The sequence below is a fragment of the Orcinus orca genome, chromosome 21 (genome assembly GCF_937001465.1).
Source record: "Orcinus orca chromosome 21, mOrcOrc1.1, whole genome shotgun sequence".
Lineage (NCBI taxonomy): Eukaryota > Metazoa > Chordata > Mammalia > Artiodactyla > Delphinidae > Orcinus > Orcinus orca.
This window is the reverse complement of record NC_064579.1, coordinates 6163265-6175560: the sequence shown is the minus strand read 5'-3', so window position 1 is coordinate 6175560 and position 12296 is coordinate 6163265. Positions and strand designations below refer to the sequence as shown.

Genomic DNA, 12296 nt, shown 5'->3' with positions numbered 1-12296 from the left:
CTGCACTCAGTAGGTTGGCTCAGAAAAAGCTACTTGGATCCGAATCCCGGTTCTACCACTTTTGAGCTGTGAAACTTGGACAAGTTACTTAACCTCTCTGAGCCTCAGTGCCTCACCTATAAAAACAAGCATAGTCCCTACCTCATCTGTTTGTAGTGAGAACTGAGTGACTTATTACAGGTAAAGAGCTCAGACAGGCTGGCACACTATAAGGCTCCATAAATGTTATTATTACAGAGTAAAATACTCGCTGCTAATCACAGCTGAGGTGTTGGCAGATTACTAAAGTATAATTCCTCCCAGCAGTATTTGCAACTTAAAAGAGAGAAGAAACTTGAAGGCCCAAAGGAACAAAGTAGTCAAGGGTGACTGCCCAGGGCTAAGGTTGATGTCTGGGGCGGGGCAAATTGAGGGAGGAGAACTTCAAAAGCACACCTCCTCGCATCCCCCCTCCCTGCCAGCCCAGCCTATCTCCCCCTGGGCTGATAGGAGATAAACGAAACCACTTCTTCAAAGCACCCTGCCCAAGGACCAGGATCAAACACAGGGCTGGGAGATAAGCTTCAGCCTACATTTCCTTTGTCCATTCCTTCCCACCACTTCTCCAAAGGAAACTCAGGGGGGAGGAGAAGTAGTTAATTCCTCCCTCTTTTATCAAAGGGAGTTACCTCCCCATCTATAGGGCAATGGGGACGATGGGGCTGTGATAGGAGAACAAGGGAGAGAAGGAAGCCTCTTCTTGCTGCGCTGCCAGGGTTGCTGTGTGACTTACACTCCCCCAGAAGCTCTGGGAGCCCCGGTCTTTATCTGTCAAAAGGGATAAAAACACCTGCCCAAAATAACTCAGAAAAGTGTTGCGGGATGATGAACGCAAACATGTATTTGGGAAAAGATCCTTCAACAGGCTCATATAGTTGACATTTTGAAAAATACGAAGTCATCCACCTTGAGTCTTTTTACTAATATGGTGAGGGGAGATAGAAAGAAATAACCCGCTGTATGTAAAATTCTTATTCGTTCATCAACAAACTTTCACTGGGCATGTATGGCATTCAGACTGCGTGCATTCATACCCCCATCTCGTACCAGCTGGGACTTGGGGCAGGGTACTTAACCTCTCCGTGCCTCCACTTCCTCCTCTGTGAAATGGGGTGACAATAGGACCTACTTCCTAGGGCTTCTGTGAGGATTAAATGAGAGAAATTGAGGGATTGCGCAAAGCGCTTCCAACAGTGCTTGGCTGTCAGTGTTGGCTGCTGCGACGAAGATATTTAAACATCCCTCTAGGCAATAAGAATACAACGAGGATGAGGGCAATACAGAAGCACCCACAGTCCAGCAGGAGAATGGACAACTAAATAAATGATGGCAGATGCCCTGTGATGAGCGTAAGAACATAATCGGAGCTGTGAGAACACAGAAGAGGGGGCTAACAGAGTGGGCTCCCTGGCAAGGCTGGTCCTTCTTGCTTTGCCTGTTTGTTCCCACTGTTCCTTGGGCCCCTCTGGTCTTCTCATGCCCGGGGCTGTGTCTGAAGCCTGGGGATGGGGCAGACAGAGGCAGTGCTGAATCAGGGCTCCTGGCCAAGGCAGTAGTTGCCAGTGGCTGAAAGATATTAAGCGCCAGGGAGGAAAACCAAGTCCCCTGTGAGGCCGACATTTCAGAATTCTTACAGCTTGTTAAAAAAAAAAAAAAATGTAAAGAGTTACCCAGTGAGATATTATTTCTTGTTGTTGCCATTAGGGCTTCAGTGTCATGAAGAGAGAGGCCATGATTCAGGCAATTCCACCTTGGTGAGGATGGAAAACTCCACATTAATCCCACACGACACACCTCCCACCTCTCCGCCCAACCTGACTCAGGCGTTTTTTTCCTGGGTGGTGAGTTTTATGTAAATTGAAATCATGAAAAAAAAATCTATACATATTCAGAATTTCCTAAAGGATTTTCTTGACGGCTTTTGAGAAGCATTTATTTTTTTAAAGACTCCTTTGACTGGAGGCTGGGGGAGGGGTACCCTCATTTGGGTAGGATGCTGGGCCGACTTGGGTGTTCGAGTGGGTTCCCAGCGCTGGGAGCGTCTGGATCCAGATGTGCAGTGACTTCTCCAGAGCAGTCGCCCCACAGATGCCAACGATGCTGTTGGTCACAGCCATCACTGACCTGGGACTTCCTTTGTGCCAAGCACTAGTTGTGTGACATGCATTGTCTGTTTTGGGCCTCCCAACTCTGAGGTGGCCGCTCTTAGGTTTTATACCTGAGGTTCCCGAAGCTTAGGGAGGTTTCCTTGCCCGGGACCACCGCGGTAATGTAGAGCAGAGGTCTGGTTCCCAGCAACCTGACTCCAAGGGACCGCTCTGTCACCCACTGGTCACTAGCCTTTGGGTAAGTGACTAACCTCTCCACACTAGAAATGGGAATGATAAAGGTACCTGAAACGTATCAAGAGCCTGACACACAGAATTGTAATTCTTCACCTCATTGGCTGGGGGCATTCTCAAGCAGCCCCACCCCCTCCTACTGTCATGGTGCCCCTCCCTCTCAGGGCAATCTGGGAGGGGTCCCTTAGCCACAGGACTGCCACTTTTCTGCAGAGGAAGGACTTGGGCCCTGTACAACACTGTCTTGTGTGGCATTTTCAACCACACCTCATCAACCTCAATAAACACCGCCCAACTGAAAACTTCTTCAGCCTTATTCTCTCCCAGGTGACAAGACATTCCTTTGAAAACGGACTTGCTTTAGGCCACTAGGGCCCCGTTTAGGACTCTACAGAGGGTAACATTTCAGCTAAGTGAATGTCAAGTACTGATTGTAATCATCGTCTAGTACCTTTTAATTAGGCCTCTGGCCGGGCTGAGTATGGTCTTCCATATTCCCTCCTAAGGCGATTGGATGGATCCAGCCAAAGGGTTCCTGCTTTCCTCATCAGCACCCGAAAGGGAAGCATGGCCCTATTCCTTTGCTAGCACTTTCCAGGAGTGGGGAAGTAGGTCTGGTCTCCCCCTAAGTGCTGTCTGGCACCCCCGTTCCTAGTGATTAGCTGTGAGCTTAGGGAATGGGGTTTCTTAAGGACAATATATGATTACCTGGGCAAACTCTCCACCCTCCATCCCGAGCCTGGTCACCCTGTCCTCACCTCCTCTGCTCTCCCTTCCTTTCATTCATTCCTTACCTCCTTCTTCTTTCCTCCCCAAATAGAGAGTAAATATTTTATCTCCCTCCGTTCTCCCCTCTCTTTCTGCTGCCTCCCACCCCCCTAGATTCCTTCCAAATTCCTAAATGCCTTTGTCTCTCGCCCCTCCCCTTTGTTCCCAACTGATTCCCCATTAATCATCCCTAACACACATCTGCTGGGGTCCTAGCAGGAGTTCTTGGCTGGCACTCACAGCTGGGCTGGTTACGATAATCAAGAAGGGGTCTTTCATCTTTTCCTGTCTCCTAGGGCTCCCCCCTTCCCAGCTTCTCCTCCTCCAAGATTGCCTACAAAGGCCCACCTTCTTCCATTCTGGAAGGTTCTGCCCTCTCTCTGCAGAGCAATCTCCCAAAGGCCAAATGGCCTCATAGGCTGAAGCAGCCCTGAAGTGGATGTTTAAACTTGGTGTTGGCAGTAGCAAGGATGTCAGAGGGCTCAGAGGCTGGCATGAGAAGGGGGGGTGGGCCGGGTGTAGGGACCACCAAAATAAAATAAGTGAGGTCCCCCCTCCTTCTTGTAACCCCCTTGCTGCAGTATGGAATACATCACCCAGTCAGGGCATCCCTTGGCATTCGTGGTAACCTAATTTTACCAGGATTAAAACTGGGGCAGGGAAAGCTTGTGTAATTTCTCAGAGGTCTATGCATACTGTCCAAAAACCAGATGGATCCAGGAAGTACATTCAGTTTAGTGTGTAATTGACGTGGTGCCGGCTGCCTTCTTTACTGAGCATGATAAAGATTGCCATTTGTTATTTCTGTGATACTTGTTTCTTTCCACTGGAAGAACCCCTTTGAAATCATCTGTCCCCGTCTTGGGATCTCATGTGATCTCAAGGCGTTGATCAACGAGCAGCAGAGTCCTAGAGCAATACGCCCCGAGTGACAGGCCTGACAATCGGAGTGATGGATTCGGGCTGGGAAAGCGGTACTCGAAGCGAGGCAGTGACACCAGCGCGCCTCCGCTGGCCGCCGAGAGCAAGGAGAAGTGGTCTCCCCAGAGGCCGGTACACAAAGGGCCAGCTTCACCTTCTGATCGGCGGACCAGGACCTTTAATGTCCGGACAAGGACTATGTGAAACCTCTGCCCGGTGCGAGGCTGGCAATGCATACTTCATCCAAAAGGCACGGGAGGGAGGGGATAGGGTGAAGGAGGATACTGTTATTTTTAATAAAAAGTTTTTAATTCCGAAATTCCCCTGGCAAAACCTAGTGCATTTTCCCCCGCGAGAAAAAAAGGATGGGGGTAGGGTAGACGCATCTCTGGAGTTTGCATCGACGTGCAGCACTTACAGAGATTCCTCCCTCCTCGGGGATGCTGACCTCTCCATGGTCTCCACCCGACCCCCAATAGCAGCTAGGCCGGGTGCAGTGAGAGAATTTTACGCCTCTAAGCAGAACACCGTAAGAAACCTGAAACATACCAAACATCTAAACTATAAACCAGTGCGCAGGCACCTCGCGCCCGGCGCATCCGGGAGGGGCGCACCGCCTAGGGAACCGCGGCTTATTGCGACCATCTCACCCCGGAAGGGACACCTCAAACTTGCAGGCTTTGGACCCGACTGGCTCAAAGTTGTTGGAGCGGTTTACGCCGCGTCCCGAGAACCGTGGCTGCCTCCGAGGCTCGGGCGCTTCCAAGTGAGGACACCCGGGAGAAGCCAATTAGGGGAAGAGAGCTGGACCCGAGCAGAGCCGGGACTGAGCCCGAGCAGAGCCCGAGCAGGACCAGAGCAGAGCTGGGGCTCTGGAGGCGCGGCCCGCCCCTAGGCTGCCTCCCGGAAAGGCTTGGACTTGGCAGTGCCGGAGCCGGCGCCAGGAACTCCTACCCCACCCCCAGCCCACCCCGCCCCACCCCAATCCACCCCACCCCACCCCACCTCACCCCAGACACACACGGCCTGTGGGTGACTGCCCCCGCCAGCACCACCCCTCGGCGGTGCGAAGCGAGAGAGGGCAGAGCTACAGGAAAGCCAGCGGAGGATAGGGAGCACAGCCCAGGGTCCCGGAGAAGCCCCGTCCTCTCTGGGACCCCCGGGGCAGGGGCAGCCCAGTTGGGGGAGGGGAGGAATACGGCGGGTGGTAAAGGCCGAGGCGGCGGGTTCGCGGGCGAGGCCCCTTTAAGGCTCTCCCCTCCCACCGGCGGCGCAGGCCTCCGCCCGCCGCTCTCCCCGCCCCGGGGTCCCGGCGAGAGCTGCGATTGGGCGGGCGCGGCGATCCCTTTGAAGTGTAGCTGCCGATCGCGGCTATTTGACGTGCGGCTCGCGAAAGGCGAAGGTTTTTGTGTTGCTCGCCGGGGCTGGCGGCGGCGGCGGCGGCGGCGGCGACGTCGTCGTCGTTGGAGGAGGGGTGGAGGCGCAGCGACTGCTGCACCGCGCTCGGCGCTGCGGAGCGAGCCCACCCGCCCCGGAGCGAGCCCACCAGCCCCGGGAGCTCGCCTCCCGGTGGTCCCCCTCCCTCCCCGCCCCCCCAGTGGCGCTGCCTCCTCCAAATGAGCGATTCGCCCGCTGGATCTAACTCAAGGACACCCGAAAGCAGCGGCAGCGGCGGCGGCGGGAAGAGGCCGGCAGTGCCGGCGGCGGTGTCCCTCTTGCCTCCGGCGGACCCCCTGCGCCAGGCGAACCGGCTCCCTATCAGGGTCCTGAAGATGCTGAGCGCTCACACCGGCCACCTCCTGCACCCGGAGTACCTGCAGCCGCTGTCCTCCACTCCCGTCAGCCCCATTGAGGTCAGTCCCCTGGTCGCTAACCGCCCTGCGCCGGCCCCATTCCGCCCACCACTGCCGGGCCCACGGCCCTGCTCCCTGCGCCCCGGGGCTCGGTGCGACGCTCAGATCCGGCCACACTGGCGGACGGAGTGAGGAGGGACGGAGAACAGAGGGGTTAGAGCCCACCCGGTTCTCCCCAGGCTTCTCCGGGAAAGGTTCCCCTCCCACACTCGCCCTTCGGAGCTACGTGTTTTCTCTCGGATTGGGTTTGCTCTTGGAGTCTCCCCTGGGTCCTTTACTTCTCCTGGGCACCCAGTGTCCAGGCCAGAGATGATCTCTCCTGGGCCTTTTCCGCCCGCCCCCACCCCCACCCCTCCACCCGGGTTTGTTCTCTCTGAAGCCCGATCGCCCCCGTCCCACGCCGCCTCTGTCCCATCCGGTTAGAGTGCACTACGCCCAGGCACTCCCGACCCCAGGTCTTTCTTCCTCCCACTTGCCTGGGTGCCCTCCCCGGGAGGGAGGGGCTACGAAGAGAGCGCCAACGGCAGCCCTGGCTTCAGAACGCGCTTCTCCCGGCTCCTACCCCGCGGCGCCACCGCCAGAAACCCGTCCCAAGCGAAGTTACCCAAACTGAAGGAATAAGTTTTAACCCGGGCCTAGAGGCGGGGAGATGAGAGGGCAGGAGTCGAGTCACAGCCCCTCCCCCAGCCCCGAATCCAGAGAGGTCACCTTCTCCCGCGGTGGCCTTTGGTGGACTACTTCCACTGCCCATTCCCTGGGGCCTACGGCGCACTCCGGAACCCGGTGGAGCGAGGGATCCCACCGACGGGCAGTGTGAGCGCAGTTCCGCCCAGCTGCCCCGCCCGCCCGCCAGGCCCTCGCAGACCCTCTCCCCGAGGCCCTCCCGCCCCGTCGCGCCGCCTTGCGTGCTCCCCGCGCCCACCGCCCTCCCCTGGCGCCCCGCTCGCTCGCTCCGTGGGTCTCTGGTCTCACCCCCGTCTCCCTTCCCTTACCACTGTCTCCCACAGCTGGACGCCAAGAAGAGTCCTTTGGCGTTGCTGGCCCAGACTTGCTCGCAGATCGGCAAGCCGGACCCGCCGCCCTCGTCCAAGCTCAACTCGGTAGCGGCGGCCAACGGGCTGGGAGCGGAGAAGGACCCTGGCCGCTCGGCCTCGGGCGCCGCCTCCGCGTCTGCGGCACTCAAGCAGCTGGGGGACTCCCCGGCCGAGGACAAGTCCAGCTTCAAGCCCTACTCCAAGGGCTCCGGAGGCGGCGACTCTCGCAAAGACAGCGGCTCCTCCTCCGTGTCCTCCACCTCCTCCTCCTCCTCCTTGTCCCCGGGAGACAAGGCGGGCTTCAGGGTCCCTAGCGCCGCCTGCACGCCCTTTCCCCCGCATGGAGCGCCGGTCTCGGCGTCGTCGTCCTCGTCCTCCCCCGGCGGCTCCCGGGGCGGCTCCCCGCACCACTCTGACTGCAAGACCGGCGGCGGGGGCGCCGGCGGGGAGCTGGACAAGAAAGACCAGGAGCCCAAGCCCAGCCCGGAGCCCGCGGCCGTGAGCCGAGGCAGCGGTGGGGAGCCGGGTGCGCATGGCGGCGCCGAGGCCGGGGCCTCCGGGCGCAAGTCGGAGCCGCCCTCCGCGCTGGTGGGGGCCGGCCACGTGGCGCCGGTGTCGCCCTACAAGCCGGGCCACTCGGTGTTCCCGCTGCCACCCTCCAGCATCGGCTACCACGGCTCCATTGTGGGCGCCTACGCCGGCTACCCGTCTCAGTTCGTGCCTGGCCTGGATCCAAGCAAGTCTGGCCTCGTGGGAGGCCAGCTGTCGGGGGGCCTGGGCCTGCCCCCGGGCAAGCCCCCCAGCTCCAGCCCGCTCACCGGGGCCTCCCCGCCGTCCTTCCTGCAGGGATTATGCCGCGACCCCTACTGCCTGGGAGGTTACCACGGCGCTTCGCACCTCGGCGGCTCCAGCTGCTCCACCTGCAGCGCGCACGACCCAGCTGCGCCTGGCCTGAAGGCGGGGGGCTACCCGCTGGTGTACCCCGGGCACCCGCTGCAGCCCGCCGCGCTCTCGTCCAGCGCCGCCCAGGCCGCGCTCCCTGGCCACCCGCTCTACACCTACGGCTTCATGCTGCAGAACGAACCGCTGCCGCACAGCTGCAACTGGGTGGCGGCCAGCGGGCCGTGCGACAAGCGCTTCGCCACCTCGGAGGAGCTGCTCAGCCACCTACGGACTCACACGGCCCTGCCCGGCGCCGAGAAACTTCTGGCCGCCTATCCGGGGGCCTCGGGCCTGGGCAGCGCCGCCGCGGCCGCTGCGGCCGCCGCCTCCTGCCATCTGCACCTCCCCCCGCCGACCGCCCCCGGCAGCCCCGGGTCGCTGTCCTTGCGGAGTCCACACACTTTGGGCCTAAGCCGGTACCACCCTTACGGCAAGAGCCACTTATCCACAGCCGGGGGCCTGGCCGTGCCGTCCCTCCCCACAGCCGGACCCTACTACTCACCATACGCGCTGTACGGACAGAGACTGGCCTCAGCCTCCGCGCTCGGATACCAGTAACTACAGCCCTGCTTCCCTCCCCAGCCTCCTCTCCTCCCCGCCGCCGCCTCCCTTCCCCACCCGCCTCCGCTGCCTCCTCCACCACTGCTTGTCCCTGCCGGACCCCCGCCCAGACCCCCGCCCCACCGGACTGTGTATTTATTTACTGTAATGTTAGCTTACAAGCTGGGAATATAAGTGCATTAACGGCCCACACGAGTCAATGGTATGCAAAGAGTCTGTTCCCCCCCAAATAATAATATTAATCACACAGGTAACTACATGTCCCCGGTCCCTCTTCCTTTCTCTTCCATTTTTTCTTTTACTTAGATGTAAGTTTCCGGGTTTTTTTCCCTTTTGCGCTTTTTTTTTTTTTGATTGGTTTGGTTTTATGGGGAGGAGGGGGAGTTGGGGGTTCTTTTTGTTTTCCCTTCCTGGGGAGTTTCTTGCATGCTTCTTAACTGTTCAAACTACACTTCCTCCTTCTCTTCTCCCCTCCTTTCCCCTTCATTCCTTCTTGTTTCCATCCATTTGAGGTTCTGTTTTTTTCCTTTGTACGAGTAACAGAGAGGAGGTATTTTTTGTAAGGCATTTGGGGGTGCAGGGAGCGGCCTTGGGAGCTAGAGGTCTTGCCCTCTTATGGACCTGGAACTTTGCTCTGTGACCCCTGATCTGCCACTCTCTCCCCCTAGGCTCCTTGGTCTGCGCCCTGGCCCCCCAAATTAGAGCCTTGCTCCCCGATCTTGCTCTGAGCACGGGTCAGTGGCCGGAGAGGCGCCTCCAACAGAGCCTTTCTCCTCCCAGACTCTTCCAGGCCCCAGACACCGGGTGGTCACCCTGCCTGATGGTGAGGGGCCCGCAGGGCTCACTTCACTGAAGCAAAAGTTCTAGAAGGCCCTGCTGGCATGGAACTTTGCTCTTTATAGTTTGCAAAGTGCTTTTATAGTCATTGTTTTTCTCTGGCTATTGTGGCTGTGGTCCCTGTCCTGGCGATGGGGGCTGGGTGGGTGATTCTTGCTAGATCCTTCCAAAGCAGACCAGTGGTAGTATCAGCTGGCAGCACAGCCTTGTTAACACCATTGGGGGAGTTAGGGAGCACACGGATCACAGCAACCCCGGTGGCCCCCTCCCAGGCCTGACCCTAGAGTCCCCAAAGTTGGCCGTGGGCTCCCTCAGTTACTGGGATTGAAGGCTCGGCCCCGGGGTCTTCACCCAACACCCTCCCTCCCTCCCTCCCGGCCTTATGCAGCTGCGCAAGGGCTGCGGGGCCTGTTTGGGATGAATAGAGCTCTCCCTTGGTAAGACTTATTTTGTTAATAAATGGAGTACTTGGCTATATTCACACCGTGGTGTGTTTCTCTCTTGCCTGCCCCACTGACCCACTTCCAGACGCCTAAGCAGATGCCATTCTTTTGTTCTTGTTTAAAACACCTTATGGTTTCCTTCTCAGATTTCCGTTCAAGGACGAGTTTAATGCCTTTCCTCAAGAAAGCAGGGGAGAAGAAAACAAAACTTCTGCCAACGCGTTACAAATAACATAAAACGGCCCCTTTTTTTCCAACTTGGTTATTTAGCTCCCAGCCTCACTTCGAAGGCCTTGACATTTCCTGGGGACAGGGTGGAGGGAGTGTGTAAATGTGGATTTTCCTCTGGGCCTAGATTCGAGGTCCAGGGGCCGAGAAGGGAACCAAGCAGGCCCCAAGACCAAGAGACTCGGCAGCGTCGCCCCGGAGCCCTGCGGGCGAGCAAAGACGACGTGCCTCTGGCGCCACCAGGTGGCGGAAAGGCGAACGACTGTCGCCAGCCCCGACCGCGCCTTCCGCGCTTCGCAACTCCAAATGGGGAGGATTTCCTCTCCGTGACGGTGCCTTTTATACACCTTGAAGCTGAAGGGTAAATGCACCTGTTGAGAAGAGTGCTTCTCAAGGCTTGGGGACTCCCCAAGGCCAGCTCTGGATTGTGGACCCCAGTCGTCCGCGCCCCCAGAGACTTCTCTGAGCGGGGTTTGGGTTTTGTGGAGAAGGCGCGGCGATAACTCGGGACCTGGAAGCCACACTCGGTGCCCGTTTTCTTGAGCTCGCTCGATTGACACCGGCTTCCGCATCCTCGGGCAGGCCAGAGTTGGAGTGCCGTTTATCGAGATGGTGGGAGAGGGCCGGGGCACCTCCCCACTGCCCGGGGAGTCCGAGGGCCGGAGGAGAGGGCCGTGCGGGCCCGGGGCCTGTGCGTCCTCCCCGGGCTAGGGGCGCCGCTCCCCCCCGCGAGGCTGGCGCCGCTCAGGTTCCGGCTGCAGGAAGCCCGGTGCCCACCTCTCGGGGTGCTGCGGGCCAGGGCGCGCGGGGCCACCCGATGGGCGCACTGCAAAATGCCTGCCTCGCCCCCTCCTGGCCGTGCTCCTCTGCGTCGGCGCCGCGCAGCTTTGGGAGATGCTGCTGTTGCAGTTCGCGTTGTTTTGCTTTACTTTCTCCGTGAGGAATGCGACTTGGGGGCAGCTCCCGCTCCGCAAACTGTGTGCTTCTGAAATGTCCCTAAACCCAGAGGTCAAGTGCGGAAGGGGGCGGGAGGGATGCTGCGCTCTCTGCGCCCTCTGCCCTCGCTGTCTCAGCCCACAGCCGTCCCCAAACTCCTTTAGAGACTCACAGGGTGGTCTCGGCCTCCGGCATCATGACCTCGGGATTTGACAGAACCTCAACATATGATGTTTTTCTGCGGGGGGGTTGGTTTGGGGTTTGCGGGCGTCGCCCCTATATCTTTGTTTCTGGGCAAAATTCCTTCACTAGTCAAGGGAACCTCAGTCTTCTTCTGAAGCAAATGGCAGTGCTGGAGTAAGACCCGCAGGGGAAGGGACCTGGGCTGCTGGCATCCTTGTGCACAGGGCAGGGCAGAGTCAGGGAGAGGCTGGACGGGCTGGAGAAGTCGCCCTGAGAGCCAGCTCAGGGTCTTCCTGGGCAATCATCCTTATGCAACTTCTCAGAGTTCAAACTGGCCCAACGGAAGCTTTAAAAGACCTGAAATATAGCAACTTGTTTTACTTTTTCTTTTTCTCTGTTGTTTTGTTTGCTCTTGGTTATTTTATTTCCCATCTTCCTTCCTCTCAAATCCCCCTCTTTCCTTCAGATACCTTTTTTGGTTGGTTTGTGTGTGTGGGGGGGGGGGTTAATGCCTGCTAAAATTGCTGGAAATTGCTCCCTCTGCAGGGAGATTTAAGCTTTTCTCTTTCTTAAACTGGGTCTTCAGACCTCCCTACCTAAGGACCACAGGGCTCCCCTTGTTGGGACAGCAGAAAGGGAGAGACTCCATAACTCCAAGAGCAAACTCTCCACATAGCAAAAGAAACTTCTCTAGGTGCTTGGCTTACATGGGAGGTGTGAGAATGCAGGTCACAAACTCCTCAGAGGATTGAGTTTCCCCCAGAAAATGTATTATCGGCCTTTGCAGACCAGGAAGGATGCCCGTTGGCCTGATTGGAAAAGGCTGTCACCAACTACCACTGTGACACGAAGGGCAGGCATTGTAGCCTGGAGGGGCCCAGTTTTCACCCTCGGACGTCAGCTCTCCTCACCATAAATGGGTGACAGTCCTAAGACATGGGGCAGTTTTCACTAACTGTGGGGGGAGTTTGTTACTTTCAGGAGCTACATTCTCAGGAAACAAAGTTGCTGTTTTAATAGAGAGAATGCTCCCCACCAGCTGCTCATTTGCATAATTAATTCACCCAGCAAGTCTTCTTTGAGAATCACCTCTACCTTCCATCTCTCCACCTTCTCTTCCTAGCCCCCCTCCCCCTCTTCCTCCTAATCTCTCCCAGGCACCAGCAATGGGGCCTGCGTTCCCCAGGCACCAGGAAAGGTGGCAGCCAC

The 12296-nt window shown here is 57.9% G+C and overlaps 1 protein-coding gene and 1 long non-coding RNA gene across 2 annotated transcripts; one reads left to right on the top strand and one right to left on the bottom strand.

Annotated features, from left to right (window-relative positions):
- Positions 1-4357: 4357 nt before the first annotated feature.
- LOC125962859 (uncharacterized) lies at positions 4358-7026 on the bottom strand. Its single transcript, XR_007474687.1, has 2 exons — positions 6916-7026; positions 4358-4608 (listed from the first exon to the last, which is right to left on the bottom strand). It is a non-coding gene; the product is annotated as an uncharacterized LOC125962859 (long non-coding RNA).
- ZNF703 (zinc finger protein 703) lies at positions 5085-9778 on the top strand. The gene is made up of 2 exons (XM_004284870.4): positions 5085-5923; positions 6931-9778. Exons 1-2 carry the CDS (start codon positions 5687-5689, stop codon positions 8455-8457), a joined length of 1764 nt encoding a protein of 587 aa, XP_004284918.1. The 5' UTR covers positions 5085-5686; the 3' UTR covers positions 8458-9778.
- The last annotated feature ends 2518 nt before the right edge of the window (positions 9779-12296 follow it).

What these genes read in the sequence shown, in the direction of transcription:
- ZNF703 (XM_004284870.4), top strand. Translation starts at nt 5,687, where the DNA reads ATGAGCGATTCGCCCGCTGGATCTAACTCAAGGACACCCGAAAGCAGC. An exon ending in CTCCCGTCAGCCCCATTGAG is followed by an intron (nt 5,924 to 6,930) that starts GTCAGTCCCCTG and finishes TGTCTCCCACAG; the next exon opens with CTGGACGCCAAGAAGAGTCC.